The 20,049-nt window shown below is 36.8% G+C and overlaps 1 protein-coding gene across 4 annotated transcripts in view; it reads left to right on the forward strand.

Moving 5' to 3' along the window:
- LOC149800391 (uncharacterized) overlaps nt 1-19,987 on the forward strand; it is a 61,522-nt gene extending 41,535 nt beyond the window's left edge. For 2 of the 4 annotated variants that reach the window (XM_089957233.1, XM_089957234.1), the window contains exons 5-8: nt 6,115-6,324; nt 6,812-6,973; nt 13,839-14,091; nt 15,714-19,983. In XM_089957233.1, the coding sequence (XP_089813359.1) occupies nt 6,115-6,324; nt 6,812-6,973; nt 13,839-14,091; nt 15,714-15,828 (740 nt within the window). In that variant the 3' untranslated portion in view covers nt 15,829-19,983. Of the gene's footprint in view, nt 1-6,114; nt 6,325-6,811; nt 6,974-13,838; nt 14,092-15,713 lie in introns of all 4 variants that reach the window. The other 2 variants (XM_089957235.1, XM_089957232.1) reach the window with 2 other exon arrangements.
- Nucleotides 19,988-20,049: the final 62 nt, after the last annotated feature.

Raw genomic sequence — 20,049 nt, forward strand, 5'->3', positions numbered from 1 at the left:
CCGAGCGGACGCATTTAACGGACAACAACCTAATAACTCGCTGGTTTTTGCACGGACAAATAAACCCGATGGGACCCCAGACTGGGAGGAGGTTACAATACCAACTGGGTCATACCAAATAGAGCAAATCAATAAAGAATTTCAACGCAGGATAAAATCGATCACAGGAAAGGAATCAAAAATCGCTATTACGGTTCATGAACCGACGTTATCGTCGACGATTGAAATAAGCACACCGGGGTATATGGTTGATATTTATAACAGTTCAATAAGAACCATACTAGGATGGCCTGAGAATCCACCCGCGGACACCCCCCCCCCCCATCAACTATCCTCAGACACGATAACGGAGATGGTGGTAGGCATATTGCTCCATACAACGTAAATATCGCATCAGTGATAGCGATCAATCTAGTGTGTGATGTTATCGAAGGGAGTTATCAGGTGGATACCAAGCAATCAAATCAAGCTCAACAGGGGTATATCCTTTATTCGTTTTCACCAACAGCCCCTCCGGGATTTTTGATCATTGAGAGTCCGATTAATCCGGTCTATATGCGATGCCATGATCGGTTTTTAACGAGAATTAATTTCAGACTTACCGATCAGTCAAATAACCTAATTGATCTGCAAGAGGAGGAGTTAGTGATCACTCTGTTTGTAAGATCATAGCAGCAGAGGGGGCGATGACATCGACGCGGTCGTCGATGTGCTTACCGGACGCTGACGACGCTGGGGATCGACGCGCAGAAGGTGTTAATTAAACCAAATGACGTTTGGACGATCCCCCAACGACGACGTCGTTTTTTTTTACCAGGCGCTGACGACGCTGGATCCGCTGAGTGCAGAAGGTATTAATTAAGCCAAATGACGATTGGACAAAATGTCCGATTCGCCCCCTCTGCTGCTAGTCATGGGGGTCAGAGTCTCGTATGGTCGTATGTGTTCCCATAGGTATAGATTAAGCATCACGTCTGTACTGCTCTAGTTTGAAATGATTGTAGAAACGAACAAATATCCTACAGAGGGCTGTATTCAAAACTGGCAAACCTATGGTAGCCACCAATATACGAAGACTGTGTTTCTTATTTTACGTTTTTCTGTTTTTTTATTTGTGCTCGTACCTGTCTGTGGGGCCCCGAGTGGCCGAGTGGTCTAAAGCGTTCTTCGTTACGGATCACTGCCATCTCACCTCTGTCTGCGGCGGTTCGAGTCTAGGATTCAGCCAATGTGGGTATGTGGGAAAGCTTGCCAGTAGCTTCTCGTGGGTCGGTGGTTCTTTCCGGGGTTTTCTCGGGTTCTTCCTCCACCATTAATACTGGCCGCCATGTATAGCCTATCGTGTGCTGAAAAATGGCGTTAAACCCCACAACAACAACAACAACAACAACCTGTCTGTGATCTTCAGCTACTGACAGCATAGTGTCAGGTTCGGCCGCGCTGATTTCTTTATCATCCATTGCTACCGAGCACAATTTACTGATTCTATTGATACTGCTATGTGTGACGGAACGAAATTAGGAATAGACTCTTCCTCGGGAATGCAGTCACATCAAAATTAACTTGACCGCGCCTGCAAAGACACCAGTTACTATCGATATAGCTCATACACAGGGGCGTCGCTAGGGGGTGCGGGGGTGAGGACCGCACCGGGTGACACCATCTCAGAGGGGTGACACCAAAATGAAAAATTGCATATTTTACAGAGCACACACTGCTCGGTCTAGTCGAATTTCATAAGCGGATAATCGATCATAGTTAAATACATGACTAGCAGGCACAGCAGTGGCGTCGCTAGGGGGGATGCGGGGGGTGCGGACTGCACCGGGTGACACCATCAAAGGGGGTGACACCAAAATGACATTACTTAGGATTCTGTATGATCTGTTACGGAAGGAGGACCATGGGGGTGACACCATGAGCTACCGCACTGGGTGACACCAAACCGAGTGACGCCACTGCTTATACAGCAATATCAACTGGTGTGCCGACAATTGTGGATATTGTGATTTCAGTCAGACCAACACCAAATGATAATAGCGCAGCGAAACCGCAAATAGCGTCTGCGACCACAAACGTAATGCAGTTATAAAGTTATACCTCGAGAATATTTACATTTCCTTCGATAGTACGATGTACTTATTACCACCCTTTCACCCGCAATCACACCGATTAAGCCAGCGCCTATTACATCTAACGATCGTCTTAGCCAACAAACTGTTACCCGAACAAGTGCACCCTTGTTGAATTTTAGTCGACCATGTTTGTCCTTTGCTGCTAACCGAGTCAATATTTAATATCATTAAAAGTAAATGTAGTCGGGGTGGTTACATCGGTGAATACTACCTAGTCGTTGTAGAAGCAATCCCGGAAAGGTTTCGCATCTGCTGCTGCAATCAATTCTTGACCATTTTCACGTGCACAGGAGATGATTCCAAATTGACCTGGAGATGGCGGTAATCTCATAACTGATCGATGTAATATCGTACCCACCAGAGGGACATTTGATAGTTTGCCAGTTGATACTATTTTGTGTTGAAACACTACCGAATTTCTCACGGGCAGACCACCAAACGGTTCGGATCGGATATTATGCCAAATGTAATCCACTCGCTACGAGATTAGTGCTATCGCAAGTATGGGTGGGTCCCTCAGCGGACACAGGTGCAGAAAAGTCACAACGAATTCTTTTTTCATGAATGAGATGCATAAACCTCATGCAGCACACAAATCATCTCCCCACGCACTTTCTCATTTGTGTTAGAACTCAAAATCGTTGTTATGTATTTCGTAGATATCGTCAGCAAGTTTGTGCGTCAGCACACCATATGTGTCTCTGTCCCTAAGATCATTGGTGAGCAACCGTGGACAAATCGGTGTTGCTTCTTTGATGACTGTGGGGGCATTTCGTCCGCAGGAATATTTTCAATCGATCCGTGCGAATCACACAGTCCACGGGGTGCAACCCATGGCCATTGTTTTGCTGGAAGTGCCTGAATTTTTGCAGATGTAAGGTTTGTTCATCCATAGCTGTGCCATCCTCTGTACATGTTCGACTATCCATTGTCATTGTCTTTCCAATATAGGAGATAATAGTGTCCGTACAGGTTCTTTGTTCTCTTCGTTTAACTTTTGATGGTGGATTCTTCTTGTGTTTTGGCTGAGACGAGGCTAATTGACCTAAATATTCTTCTCCCTCAGTTTCATGAGAAAATACTGGTCGATCAGAATATTCTTCATCGATCCGAGGAAGTCATTTGTCGCTACAGTACATTATATTTAAACAATGTTTTTACCAGGCTCAGCCATGATTGTGCGCTGTGGTCTTTTTACTGATATTGCAACAAGATAGGTCGTCACTGGTGAGCAGTTCTTGAGTGTTAAATACGCATATACAATATCTGCATGGATATTTCTTTCTGGATCGCTTGCTGCGCCCGTCAAGCAGCTGACCAAGATTTGTATCCATACTTAGTGCGAGACCTATTCTAAGTCGTTCATTTCATTCATCATCAACAAAACAATTTTGGTTTGGCCGTATTGTCCGTGGGGAGATAGTGCTAGCGGATAAAAGCCTTTGTCATTAACGAACACGTTTACAGCGATACCTGGGATTAGTATTCAAATTTCTTCAGTGTGACTTTGGTCACATGCACAGAAATCTCGATATCACCAAAGTTGAACTTACCCAGGTGTTGGCGATATATTTAAGGACAGTATTGCTTATCATTGGCAGGGAATAGTGCCAACAAGATGCCCGCTCAAACGAACGCTTATCAAGACTCTTTACATTAATGATTGATTTGGTGGGATCAGTTTGCAATGTATTTGTCCTCGAAACTGGTTATGTGGCAAGAGGTAGACCTCGATTTAGCAACATCTTTCGAGAATCCATCCCGATCCTGCCTTGGTGTATTTTTCCAGCGTTTCAAATATATTTTCAATGCCTCTGCTAATTTCATCCCTAATGACGCAGCTGTCTTTGCATTTCAGGATCGCAATTGTGAATCCACGGAGTAGTAGTTTTGAATCCGTTCTGGAAACGACTAAGCGGCAAAGTCAGATGTACGTTGAGGGCAATGTCTTCTTTGACCCCCAGCTTGACCAAAGTTTGGTAATAGCGAAACGATTACGGTATTCAGATTTGTCAAGAGTTGTCGAGCGTCTTTGCCTGGTGTAAAGGTGGGCGGGTTGATAGCCACTTGATTTTCCAATTTCCGCTACGTTACTTAAATTTGAATTAGGGCACATCATAAGGTTGTGTTTGTGTATGAATATATTCAACCAAAGCAGTAGCGATAGCAGAGTTGTTCTTCCTCAGCACGAAGATGGCTTGTTCATACGAGTCCACTATCGCAAAGATGTCTGCTTTTCTTGTGTCACTGGGTATTCGTATACTGTGCTAACGCGCAAAAATTGTCTTGGTTGTTTTACCATTGCTGTTGTTGTTGCTTCAGTTGCAAGCGGTGGCGGTAACAGTTGTGGATTTAGCGAAAGTATGGGTCTCCAAACTGAGGTATATATCCTTTACTCATACATCTTGGTATGTGTATTCCTTGCCGCCATGAGAGCTGTCTTAGTTGTGGAACTCCATGCATGGTTATTCTAAGGGAAGGGCGAAGCGTCTTTCTAATTGAGAAATTTTGGCGATGATTTTTTTTTAAATTTTTTTTGGTATATTACCACAATCGGAAACTGCGATTGCTTCTATCCTGGTGATTATTCATCCGTTTCATATCTTTCTTGTTGTTGTGGTATCTGTTTTAAGTTTGTGATTGGGCAGCCAAAGACGTTTGTGGTTTTGATTTCTGTCTGCGCAATCTATAATGCTCCCCAACAGATCCCAAAGGTTTGCAAAGATGATTACGTGATTCGGCTCCGATGCCACATTTCAACATTTCAAGCAAGGTCATGCCCCTAATCCTTCGATTAATATTTACATGTGGGTTCTGAAGTACTCGTAATGGCATCTGATGCGACAGGGTTAGAATTTTCCAAGGCAGGTTTGCTTTACATTTGTTGAGTCATAAGAACATGGCGCTTCTGTGTTCCAAAGCCATTGTGATTCCTATTTACATTCGTGCGATCGTTTATCAAATTGACACAAACACGTCTACATTTTATGTTGGCAGCCCCCCCCCCCCCACTCGTACTCTACATAGTGAACATGAAGCTGCAAATCAGTCCATAATTAACCACGATATAACACAATCACAGCAGAATCCTTCTCCGGTGTTGAGCAAAACATCTTTCCGAAACAATTCCGTCACTAGAAAGTAGGTCATATACTCCAACTACCTCTTTTTTGCATTGTGGTAGTGTGCTTTGTAGATTGTATATCAAATTGACCAGGGATGTCATTCCTATACGTATGACCCCAAAGTGTCTGCTCAATCAGCCTGCTCTGAAGCATCTTCGTCATCCATTTCCTGCTTCTATTTGTCATAATCTTAAATATATTGCATAGCCAATAATAAATTGTACAGCAAATAATCGTGTCTCCCACGCAATGTCAAGTGATTGTCCGAAAAAACTAACCTACAACGTACAACTATGCTCTTCGTCACTCTGTTTGGACCGACCACTTGAATTATTAATTTTGTCTTAAATTCTTGTCTCAATTACCAAAATTAAGAGGTAACCTTTCCTTTCCTGTTCATGAGGAACTGGACAAATACTGCACACATTATGAAATTTAATCTTGAATTAGTCTGTATTAGAGTCGTTGCATATATTTAGGTCATCAGAAACATTCGGGATTTCTTTATAAAACAATTTGTTAAAAAAAATCAGCTTATCCGTTACACGCTGTTTTATTTTTAACAAAGCAACTAGTTTTGCCTGAACATGATAGGCATCTCTTGATCTTGTATGAAAAGTTATATTTATTTAATTAACATTGTATTTTCCTCGTGGAAATATAGAAAATTGATAGAATTTCCTATAATTTTCTACGTTTATGATTTTTATACATATTGATTTATGATGCTGTGTCCTAAAGCAAGGATTTGAATCCAATACATTATCAATCTGTTTAACATTGGGATCGTTAAACTACGTTCGTGTACTGTTTTTCTCATTCATTATCAAGCTTTATGCAAATTTTTTGTTCAGAATTCTCTGGCGGTTGTAAATTTAAAACCACACTTCCGGATTCTGTCAGAAGAGGAACGACCAACATCTGCAAGTCTGGTGGACAGTTTGTATCTGATGATGCCATTGTCGAAGGATGGTATTATGTTGCAGCAGGAAACCGTCTAGCCACCCAAGCCTCTGGCCTTGAGATTGGATCATGTGGAACGTTTTATCCCATATGGCTTAATGGTAAATTTGACTAAACTTCCTAAAATTACCATTGAAGGTTAATAATCCCACTATATTACTATAAGACTAAGATCTCACATGGTTCACCTGTTCATGAGTAAACCAAACCAAGCTAGTTACAACTTATAGTGTTTTTAGAGTCAGGATTATCGTTGTGGTTTTTATATATATATATATATATATATATATATATATATATATATATATATATATATATATATATATATATATATATAACAGCCTCTATAATAATATTGTTTAAGAGAGAGATCAGATTATTTATTTTTAACGTTCAATGGTAATTTTAGAACGTTTAGGGAGAGAAAAAAAGAGTTAGAGAGATAGATCAGATTATTTATTGTTAACCGTTATCTTGTCTCCAATTATCTCGTGAGCTATGTACATTTTTATTACAAATTGCGCCAGAGTTCGAAGTTTAACGTCATCTTGAACTCTTTTTGTGTTTTCTGTCTTTATATATATCAAGGCACTCATCCATCAATAATAGGAGAAACTTTGACTGCGATGGCATGTATGAAAACAAACATTGATGTATGCGACTCACCATTTCCTGTAAAGATTACCAATTGTGGAAGCCATTACGTGTACTATTTAAGAAACACAACATTGAATTCAGCCTTTTGTATGGGTAAGTAAAATATGAGACAATCATGAATGTACTTGTTTCCATTTTATCACAAAATCTAAATATATAAACTAAATACATTAAAATATATTCTCGTTAAGTTAAGTATTTATTTAGTTTATATTTTGTGTTCAATATATATATATATATATATATATATATATATATATATATATATATATATATATATATATATACCTTCGTGATAAATGGGTATACATATGTGATTTTGTGCTCTCTGGAAAATAACATGTTCGAGTTTAATCCATTACGCTTTATTCATTGTGAAATTTAATTGACATATGCCTCCTCATATCGTCCGAGTCATGAATTCTTATATTATATAAGATTCTGCATCTTCCTCTGTTCTTAAAATTGAAAATGTTGTGTCGATGACCAGCAGACTTAAAGGCTCTTCTCGCTGACATGAAATACAATCAAAAGATAATATTCCTTTTGTATCTTACAACAAAGAATTATTACTTAATATTTATGCTTGAACTAAACATGAATGTAAGTATGCTTCATTCAAGCAGCATGCTATTTATCGTAGGTAGATATAGAATCAGAAAGGGTTTTATATGCAAATCACATCCAAACACTTTACACATATTACATCTTGCTTTGTTTACTTTTAAACTTGTTCTATTTTTGTAACTGAAAGCAAGGATTGAAATGGCGTGCATTTCTGGTTGTTTAATCCTTTGTGCAGGTTCCATCGTCCTCAAACAATTTTGGTCAGATAAATTATGTCCTGTTGCCCACGTAGTTGATTAGGCATATCATATGTATTATAATGTTCACTAGGTACGGTCAGGTTATGATTAGAATAATGTAAGGGTAGGCAAAGATTATATTTTTTGAAAAGACATAGGCATTGTAACTTCACACAGATATGAATGCCGTTACTATAAGTAACTTAACACAGATCTGAATGCAGTTACTATAAATAACTCGACACAGGTCTGAATGCAGTTACTATAAATAACTCGACACAGGTCTGAATGCAGTTACTATAAATAACTCGACACAGATCTGAATGCAGTTACTATAAATAACTCGACACAGGTCTGAATGCAGTTATTATGAGTAGGCCCAACGACAGAAAGAAACAATATGGAATGCAAGCTACATTTTGATTTAAGGTCGCTGCTTTCCATATTTCCAAGGACCTCTAGTAAATACTCGTTGACAATATATGTATTCTTTGATACGAAAAATACATTTTCTTTACTCGTAATATGAAGCATATATTTACAAAACACACCCATATGTTGTTTAGGAGGTGGCTTGTATGATTGGTTTCCTACTGTTTGAAATTTGAAAGATGTATCTTACAGGACATAGGACTGAGAATGCATATTCACAGTGCTTACAAAACTCGCGCGCGAACGTGTTTTTGAAAGTCTGAACCCGCATATGCAGGGGACCTCTTTGAATGTCTCCCAGCGATTACATTAACAAGCAAGATCTATCTTAGGAACACAAACAGGTTTGATATTAATAACCGGCATGAAAACGCTTTGCGAGCAATCACTTGAGAAGCCCATTGTAGTGTTGATAAGCTCTTCATCAAGCAATTTTTTAGAAAAGCATTATATATATATATATATATATATATATATATATATATATATATAAAGAGAGAGAGAGAGAGAGAGAAAGAGAGTGATCCAAAGGGAAACTGGTTCATTATTATATGAGAATATTACATGACATACTCTCTGCGTGTATACATTCAACAGCCAATACCGATAGCATTTACATTTGTTGCCTATATGATTGCGAATGACGTTCTGTCCCTGGCTATTGCGAAAATCATATTTGTTCAGTAACGGAAAATCACTGTTTACCATTGAATACACCATGAATTATGCTTGAAATACGTATCCCGGGTCTGTTTAAAAACAACCAGCTTAAATATAAAGAAGATAGCGAATATGATCATGACATGAGAATGACCAGAGAATATGGAATAGAATCCAACACTCAGACGCTTATCATCTTAATATAGATGGCATCTACGTTGACTGAACTCGATGAGAAATATGAATATACGTATTAGGAAGCAGAAGCAAGCCTGCGTTTACCAAGTATATATTCAAGCACGAAAGAATACAGAGCATATAGTATGCATGTAATTGCCGGCATTTTGTTTATGATATTCTTGGATCACTGGATAGGAATGTTGAAAAATGGTCAGGTTGTTGGTACAAGATTTTATAATGGAACATCTGGCGAAATCACTGTCGATCCCAGCTTGGGTGAAATTTTATCTCTTCTAAAACTTTGCATGTAGTTGGTATAAAATTGTATAATATAATATTTAGGGAAATTACTCTTGATCCCAGTTGCGAGGAAATATTTTTCCTGTTGAAACCTCATATACCCATTTGGAATTGGGAAGATGAAACAGAGCCAATGAAACATTAGTATCACTATCAATATGAAAAAGGGCTATAACTATTGCAAACGTGACAGCATGGGTTGTCTCACCTGCATCCGGGATGACTTTGAACAATGCCACTAGAGGCACTGCACAAATAAGGAAAAAAGGTCTTCAGCTACCAGGGCGAATCGAAATGTGAGCAGTCATTCAGAAGTCTAAACAATTCAGAAAGGAAGCCTGTCTGTCGACCCATTTTGATATTCTCATGTCGATAAAATCAATAAAGTGCTTCCGTGGTGTCATAATGCGAATGTAAATGATTCAAATATATTCTCCCCGTGAATCAAACGAAAATGATAATTGGAAGCACCTGGTGTACCTACCAAATATGGTTTCAGATTGGAATCATTGCATTTGCACGTGTAAATTACCGATCGGTGGACGCAAAGTCACCCTTTGGCAAAACTCCGTCAATTATCTAATTGTTTAATTTAACTGACACAACCACTGCGATAAAATTCCCCATAAATTATATTGAACCACCACAAGTGACCCGCAAAAAAAACAAAGTCCCAATCGACTTTGTGATTTATATTTAATTTACATCGTGTCGTTGGCTTTTATTCACAATTGAGGGTAGGAATTTGGGCCAAACGGAATATTTTTATTTTAACAATATATTGCATAGCTAAAAAAATTGTGCTTTTGTATTGCACTTTAAGATCATAATTACTTTGGGGATAAATGTGTTTGAAGATAATGAGTTGTATGACATGTTTTTCTATATTAAGAATGACCTAGAAGCAATTTTGTGGGAAAAGCGTTTGATATTAATATTGTTTACTTTAGAATTAATCGTTTCATATCTTACCAAACTGGTCTAGTGGAATCAGTTGTGTTCATTTACCATTTGAGAGGATTTATTTTTTTTAAATTTTTATCGAAAATACAAAGTGATCTTTGAATTTAGGAATAAATCATTATTTTGGAATTATCGTAAATTCATTGAAGGATATTTTGAACTATATCATTGCAATACATCAATACTGTTGGCATATTAGCACATTTGAGGCTACTTGCTCATCAGCACACTCAAAATTAGAATTCATTCTAAATATTACTGGAATTCTTTCGGAATACTTTTTACTGTATGACCATCTGGGAATTTAATTCACACTATTTTAAGTTCCATTTAATTGTTCACATTATAGTCTAGGGAATTAGATTATATGTTGAATAAAGCATATATTGTTGGTTTTAGTTCTTGTCTGGGGGACCAAGTGGCCGAGTGGTCTAAAGCGCTCTCCGTTACGGATCACTGCCATCTAACCTATGTCAGCGTGGGTTCGAGTCTCGGATTCGGCCAATGTGGGTATGTGATAAAGCTTGCCAGTAGCTTCTCGGGGGTCGGCGGTTCTTTCCGGGGTTTTCCCGGTTTCTTCCTCTACCATTAATACTGGCCGCCATGTAAAGCCTATCGTGTGCTGAAAAGTGGCGTTAAACCCCACAACAACAGCAGCAACAAGTTTTTTTCTGTTACTTTGTTTAAGACCCTTGAGTTGAAACAACTTATGGTTAGAATAGGACGCACTTATCATCGTAAGAGTTCTTTGGCAATAAGTATCATTGATTATACAAAGCACGGACATATTCAATGTAGTTTTAGGCAAAAATGTTGACAAGCCTCCGAAACCCACATTGTCGGAAACATCAATATTACCGAAGAAGATATTTTCTATAATTGCATGGCAGCTGTAACAGCGACGCAGAATGAAGTGGGAAACGTCTGAACAAGGTCTTCCTGTTGAGCGATTATACTCCGTGGAGAGGTTATCAATAGAAGAACTGGGATGGATCCTTAATGTTATCGACATGAAAAACTAATCGAAGCGAAACAACAACTGCAAGATGAAATCACCAAGAAAACAGCCATACTCTCGATATACAACCCCCTATAAGCGGTCGCAGATACGTTTTGTCGACTTGTTAGGACAAACGCCGATGACCTGGGTGATGCTTCGAATGGCAACGGTGGCACATATCATTGGTGCAACAATAGGAAGTGTTGTCAAGCTCTATTGATAGCAACTAGTGTAACCGGTGATGATTCTGGCACAATACAATAATTTCGTTATGATTAAATTAAAGACTACATCTTTATTCAGGAAATCTAATTGCAGTTTAATTAGTCTCAATACAATTAGGACACTGCACTATGTGGACATTGAAGATTTGAAAACTATTACCACTGCGAAGGTCGAGAACGATGTTGACCGAACTGGAAAACTTCCGTCGACAAAATACTGGACTCCGAGGCAGAACAATCCAGGCAATTAAACTGCATGCGGTAAATATCAAGCAAACGCGCGCTTACTTTGTGACCCAGAGATCAATACTTGCCGTAATATAAGGCTCAGCGGCTAGGATATTCATTTACGAAAACCAGTTCGTGCGTACGTTTGTACGCGTCGGGTTTAAACTTATGGACGGCTGGAACAATAAAGCACTGTCTCCGATTAGTAAGAACAAAAATGTCAAACCACAATAAACCACCAGTCCCTACTCTTGAAAGTATCTTTCAGGAAGCACAATGCAAAGAAGTTACATGACCAGGGAAACTATTACTATCGAATTAAGTTTTTCGTTTCTGCTTCTGTGTTGGAATGTGTTGCTGATGTTTTCACGGGACTTTCACCACAAGGTTATCTCGCAAAAACATAAATAGTCTAGTGTTTCATAACTATGCTACTCATTTCATGTTACTGCAATTCACAGCAAATTTTAATACAAACTTTTGTTGCCTAATATAAACAAGTATAATGGCTATTTTCCATTTATTCCAGCCGCGTCCTGATGGATTAGATTGGATACATCACGTATAAAGGGCATCAAATAACGGAAACACTATTTTATTTCTGTGTTATGAAAGTGACCTTTGAAATGAAGCAGTTTCTCTTGACGATGATTACTGCATTTTAAACATGTAGTGCACTTGTAAACAATAAAGTAAATTCTGATTTAAACAATACAGAACACGAAAAGAAAAGGTTGGTGAAATATTTATTCCTCAGTTATATAAATCATATATCTGTTTACAACTTTGACGTATACTGGGTGCAACTCTGTGGCACACAATCAGCAAGTTAGAAGCATGTGAATAACTTACTAGCATACAACAAAATGCATGATACATATAGACTAAGGGCATATATGGTAGAATATGGTACAGCTGGCTAAGGAGGTGCACCTATGCAACTAGCTATGGAGCTGCGTATACCAATGAAAGTGCAACTAACTATGGAGTTGCAACAGAGACATTACCTCTGATCGTGCAGCTGGCTACGGAGCTGCACTCCGAAAATGAACTTCTGCAATTAACTAAGGATCTATAGAGGTACAGGTAGTATTGGGGCAAGAGAATGAAGTAATGCGAAATGAATCCCCCACCCCAATTAAAAACAAAAGAATATGATACATATAAACTAACAAAAATGCAGTGAGTATGGTGCAGCTAGCTAAGGAGCCGTACGTTTTCAGCCACTATGGAGTTGCTAGGAACATTATGAGCGTGCATCTGGCTAGAGAGCTGCACTTCAGAAACAGTTAGGCAAGTAAGTAAGGATCTGATTGAGGTAATGGTTGTATTGTGGGCAAGATAATGAAGTAACACCAACTGAAGCCCCCCAGTTAACAAACAGACTGTGGAAAGTAGCGTACGATGCAACTGGCCAAGGAGTTTCACAAGAACAGCAACTCTGAGTGTGACACTTTACACTGAGCTACGGTTAGAAACAGAGCTACTGCCATTAACTATGCATATATAGAGGTAAACGTGTTATGGAATGGGCAAGAGAATGAATGAACACGAGATGAACATCTCCACTATAAAGTTGCCGGAGGGACATTATTCATAAGCAAGCAACTGGCTAATCAGTTGCACTGAGAAAGGGATGTACTACATCTTTTGGGACTGCTGCAGAAGCGCGTGCAGTAATGAGGGGCATGAGCTATAGTGTACATGAAATAAAGAAGATCAGACGGTGGTGAATTATTGGAGCAGAAAATATACACAATCATATGTGACGCACAAGAACTAATGGTATGTGACCCCATGCAAGACAACAAAGACCCCACATTTTTATGTATAAGTAGAGACCTATGAAATCATACAGTGACTCATCAAAAAGACTTATTTTAGTGAACTGGTTGTAAAATATAGAGCAATTTGTATGATGTAAACATCGTCAAATCCATCTGATAACAATTGGAATCTGTGTTCCAGAAAACTGGCCCTTGTTTATTATAGATTATCACGTGAGAAAAATGCGTTTAATAAGCTTGATTGCTTCCAATGATAAACGAAACTAAGTATAATTATCTTTCGATCAAGTGTATTTATGACTAAATACTAAAGTACAGAGAAATGTAACAAATGCAATTGGTCATTTAATTTGTTTATTTATTTCCTTGTTTCCAAAGAAAAAATATCTCAATGGACTTCAGAAAAAACAACGGACGCAATCATTCCTCCGACAACGCCTGCTTTAATCATGGCTACAGACATCCGGGAAACTACATTGCCTCATCCTCGCAATGAGATTCATTTCGGGGATGACGGTGATATGGAGTCCATCTTCAACAGGACAACGGTTGTGTTCTCCGCGGTGATTCTTTGTCCAGTAACTGTTCTCCTTGTGCTCTTCCTTTTCAAACTGAAAACCCAGAATACGAGGTAAGCGAATTTACAGAGGTCATGTCAATAAATAAGACTTATATCCCATGTTTTAAACATTACTCCAGCAAAATAGAATATAATCCCAGCGCCGTTGTTATAGACTCACGGTTCTAATTCAATCGAGATAGTAGACCTATGCAAATATCATGGTATTGAAAATTAAATATGTGTACATTTCCGAATGCTCATTATCAAACCAATATTTATCAGATGAGCATATCTTTGATGAAAGTTTCTGAGCATAGAAAACAGTATTAGCATATGTGTCTTTTCTGTGTGTATTTGCGTTCAAACCAGAAAACTGGAGAGCAGTCAATTACTTGGGGACTGGAAACATGCATTTATTTTATTTTATTTCCAAACGGTTCATATCTCTTTAGTCCGTCTTTAATATTAGTCAAGTCGTTTATTTTATAATGTAATTGATGTAGTATTAGTCAAGTCGTTGATTTTATGCTGTAAGTGATGTAGTATTAGTCAAGTCGTTGATTTTATACTGTAATTGATTTAGTATTAGTCAAGTCGTTTGTTTTATACCGTAATTGATGTAGTATTAGTCAATTCATTGATTGTATACTGTAATTGTTGTAGCATTAGTTGTTTGATTCTATACTGTAACTGATGTAGTATTTGTCAAGTCGTTGATTTTATACTGTACTTAAACTAGTGTGAGTCAAGTCACTTATTTAATACTGTCATTGATGTGGTATTAGTCAAGTACAAGATTTTATACTGTAACTGAATTAGTATTAGTCAAGTCGTTTTTTTTATACCGTGATTATTGTAGTATCATTCAAGTCTTTCATTTTATACTGTAATTAATGTAGTATTTGTAAAGTCTTTGATTTTATACTGTAACTGATGTGGTATACTGTTGTTCCTGGTGTAAACATTACCGGAGTAACAAAAGCATCAGGATTAGCTGCAATGTTGATAATCATAATGACGATAATATTGTTGATAATGATAATGTCGATAATACTGTTTGTAGAAGCACATATATTGTTTTTCTCCAAAAATATAAATAAATGAAAAATCTAGCCTGAAATATTCCTCAACGTTTAAACTTTAAACTGTTTTAAATCAATTATTGACTTCAGTAATAATAATAATAATAATAATAATAATAATAATAATCATTAAAACGAGATCCATCACGACTACTGTTAACTTTATGATAATGAAATTTCTATCAGCACTTGTTACGGTTTGCATTATGTTCATTATATTGTCATCATAACTTTAAAAAAATTAGTTTATATATCAAATCTTGCATATGGTTAAACAGTTAGCATTTTATTCATGAATTATTGTAATGAAGAAATCACAAAACCAAACTTTATACAAGGATCAATACTGCACAATGAACACGTATGACCTTTATCACATATCGGTTAGTCATACAGATCTTTTGATGCGTTTAATTTCATCGTCATTCAATAAGGATAAGTTTCATTTTTTGGGTGATTGTGTTTTAATTATTATTGAATTATTGATGGACTGTGAGAGCGAGTGAGTGATTGTTAAAGATTGGTTTTGCCCCTTTTACTTTACCTGTATTTACAAAAATATAATATTTCATGTTCTAAAGCTAACTAATCAATATTATTCTGTTTCAGACTCGTAAAGATCAGGGCTGAAGTAAAGAAAATGCCAGTTTTCTTCATCCCAATGAACGACGGCTGGATGAAAGCAACAAAAAGATCAAACCATTTAGCGACACAGTCTTTATAACAGATATCTAGACCGTGCATTGTATTCGGCAAAACACGGAAATGAAATGTTCTTGTCTGTTATTAAGGCTCTATCATTTTAAAATAAGTAATAGAAAAAAGTGAGAAGCAACAAGCTTTGTAAAGTGCAACAAATAATGTATTTTTATAGAATACAATGTGAAAAATGTTAAGCAAACTTACGGCATTGCAAATTAAATCCCTAATAAACCTAGCATTGCAGACACAAGTCCTAATGGTTAAAATTCTGTACAAAACTTTAATGGTAATCCAAATAAATCCAATGATGAAAGTGTTGATGTGCCTGTGATGGACCATGTCGTGGAGATGTGCCAACATTCTTTTGTAGAATCACAATAAAACAAGCAAGAAATATATCCTTATTTAAAATTCCACTATAAATTCAAGTCTCTGTTTCAAAAAATGTTATTTTTGATGAGCACTTTGTATTTCCAGTGAATAAATAATTTGACTAAATAAAATCCAGCCTAAGTGCCTGAAGATCATACAACACGAATGAATGATTTCTAGAAAGACAAGATTGTATAGTCCTCTACTTGACCACAGGTCACAATTACCATTTTCTAAATTAAACTATTACCTAAACGAATGAAATTATTCTGAAGGTTCCATATGTTTACAAGATAAAGTCTTAGTTCTAATTAGAAGTATATTACAAAAATTGTACCATATAATGTGGAATATATCAGTTAGTACAGGTATATTTATAGAGAAATTCCAATAACCCAAACACAGACCCAAATAAATATGTTTACTTCTATTGATAATGATTCTATTACTAAACCCATACATATACCGTAAATATTAGCTGTGTATTAGCTGCTTACATCAAAAAATCAATGACTCAGGTCAGGTAGAAAATGATCTTGATTTTTGACAAGGTCAGAACCAAAATACAATTATCCATAGTATTTAATGAAGAAAAAAAACAGCCAATATTAAATATACATAACACTGTATTAGAGTTAGATCAGTATTTATGGGCTTTTTAGGTATTCAGAAATCTAGCTGAAACATTTTATACAAGCCCACCCCATTTAAGTATTTTTATTATCTCCCTTTATTTCTCAATTACGGGGAGCAATTCCAGATATTTTACAACGGCGTTTTGCAGATTAAAGTGGAGATAAACCACTTGAACATGATATCAGTCATGCATTTGGACATTCCAAGCGAAGTATGTGTCTACTTTGAATCTCGAAATAGATGGTCCTTAATTCTGAAATTTCAGTCAGTAAAGGATGCATATGTAACGCACTTAGTTTTATTTTTCGATCTAAACTTCTTGATCGACTAGATGCAAATAATAAGTGAAGTATTATTTTATATGCTTTCATTCTCTTTATTTTATGTTTATCTGTGAGGTGTACATAAACTTTCCTTTATTACTCTGGAAAAAAAATTTAAAATGAAACATAAGTCAACATGGAAGATCCATGTTTATCAAATGATTCCTCTAAACCAGGTGCTTGAGTCCTATCCCTCTGACATTTCTGTCCGAGTAAAGACAGTTTAAAGTGTGAGATACATCCAGGTTAAATATATGTAAGAATGTACTGAAAATATATCAGTGGTTATGACTGTCACATATTTAACAATATAATGATTGCCAGAACAGTGAGTTTTACGCCTGAGCTTTCCTTTCTGCCCACATACGTGCCCTGTTTTTGGTTACAGACGGACCATGTCATACCTTTTTTTATCACGTAGTCGGTACCATTTGCCTATTGTGTGTGCACTTTAATAGTTTGTATATTATAACATGCTAAAATATCACTTTATGTGATTCTGATTTGTCCAAATGAGCCCATAGAATTATTGTCTAGCATTCTCTTTAGTGATTGGATTCGATCATTGGGAAACCTTTCTACCCTCTGGAAGTTTTTGTTTTCAATTAATATTTTGGTGACCATTTTTCGAATCGAAAAACGAAAGGAATTGGGGGAAAATATGGTATTGTCTGTCTTAATATGGCACACATACCCCCGTAGGGGATTGCTATGTCATGTATAACATATTATAACATCAAAAATAGCTAAAACCCCAAAACAAGAACAACAACAACAAGTGAAACTAAGGGTGGGGGGAGTTATGGCTGGAGGGGGCGCCAAACCTGAAGCATGGAGTCCACCCTATATGCAAGCCTGGCTTACGTGTTAACTTACAGATGTAGTTAAACTGACTTGTGTTCACAGAAGAATGTTCACATAAACCGCTATCCAAACTGACAGAAGTTGATCCAACCAATGCATATTTATGCGGTAAATGTGTGATGCAATTCCGACTCAAAATATGATTGGTTTACATATTCTGTAGTCTACTGTTCCAAATTAAATGCTGAAAATATGGGAATTTCTGCATTCAGTAATATTTATTTCACATGAATATCGCAACAATGTAATGTTTAGTTGAGAACGTGACACTTTAGGTTACGTATACATCGCTCGTCAACTGTATTCTAACGGGCACTGCATTAAACAATATGGCATCACGCGCGTTGGACATTCTGTGTTGAAAAAGGATTTTGCCTGTGTAAAATGTTCTTTTTATTCGGAAGGACGTAGGTTTTTTTTATTTATAGGTTGTAAGAAAAGTATAATCTACTTTTAAACGTTAACACTAGCTCAACTTTGCTTGGGACTATTTTTTACGCACAATATATGAAAGATGCAGCGTCTGTTAGAATGAACGAAATTATTCGTTATTCTAACTAAATAATTTCCAGCGAAATAAAGCATATGTGATAAAAAATAATCTCAAACGGGTAAATATTTAATATTAAATTTATGACGCTCTTTGAATAATGTCCAGCTCTTGCTCGCTAAGTCTCGCAAAATCTAAACATTATTCAACTCGTTTAACAAATTCAGTATTCAATCATGACCCATTTGAGATCCTCTATGTACAAGCGTTTGACTTACGCTTATTTTCACGCATGCGCATATCATGCAACTGTGCTAGCCAATTATCTTTCACAATACAAGGTAAATGCCCTTCATGAACCCCGCCAACTAAGTTGACTCCGGTTCATCTGAGAAATAGCGTCTTATAGATTTACCGTACAAAGTAGCTAACATTTGTACATCTACACATTTCTCTCATTTTGACAAATACTTGCTAAATAATTGAGAGAATTATTAGCATCCCTTACACAGTAATAAATTAGAAAGAACAGTTACGCTTCCTGATAAGGATTTATCCCATAAAGTTGTATGTAAAACAATGGGGTCTGTGTCTGGGGCAATTAAGTTACTCTCCTTCTGTTTGAAGCAATCTCTCGATCGATCGATCGATTGATCAATCGATCATCGATTTCTTGTAGAGCACATAACGTTGATTGATATACCACTTTATTAATTTACATACATTTTAGAAAATACTGATACTAATCTATGAACCCGATCAAGCGATTCTCGTGTTAAAACTTAGCTAAAAGTCCCTTCATGCCAGACTTGGGATTTATTTCAGAGTAGACAAACCTGTACGCATGTCAAATTCTCCTTTGCTTCTCTCGAAATCGTTTCTAAACAGGTCATAGCCTAGAATACCGTGCACAGCATGCACTTAAAAATGGCGTTAAACAAAGAATCTATCTCCTTCTCTCCCCGTTTCAAATAATGAACCTTTTCTAACTGATTTGTATGAACGAAGTATCTGGCTTATTTGGTTTGTGAAAACAGAGAAATCTGTATTATCAAAGATCATTCCAATTTTTAGAGTTATTATACTATATATATAAACTAGTAGACGCGAAAATGTACTTGTTCAACAAATGAACAAAACTGTAATTTGCAAACACGTGTCATAAAAAACCGAAGACAATTATGTTTAGTTATGTCAAAGGGTATGATGATCTGCGATAAGGTCTTCCTACGGAAAGAGGTACTGGAATGAGGCTGTCTTACGAATGCATGTTTTCGGATGGCCTTTAACTAAGTGGATTTATTATAGCGTAATAACAAGTGACAAGAATATTGAGTAATTAGGTTTTCCTAAAAAGCTGCCAAATTTCAATGCGATTTAAAGGATACATTTATTGTTTACTGCAACCAAGTGATGATGCCTTTAGAGGTGTCAAATCATTTTTTGTTGTTTGTTTTACTTTGTTTTTTCTTGCTACTTCACAAGCCTTTGACAACTTATACATACTCAAGAAGATTAATTTCTAAATCTTCAGCTGAAAGAAGTTTCTCCTTTACCA

The sequence above is a fragment of the Sinohyriopsis cumingii genome, chromosome 5 (assembly GCF_028554795.1).
Source record: "Sinohyriopsis cumingii isolate HCF-2022 chromosome 5, ASM2855479v2, whole genome shotgun sequence".
In the NCBI taxonomy this organism is placed as follows: Eukaryota; Metazoa; Mollusca; class Bivalvia; order Unionida; family Unionidae; genus Sinohyriopsis; species Sinohyriopsis cumingii.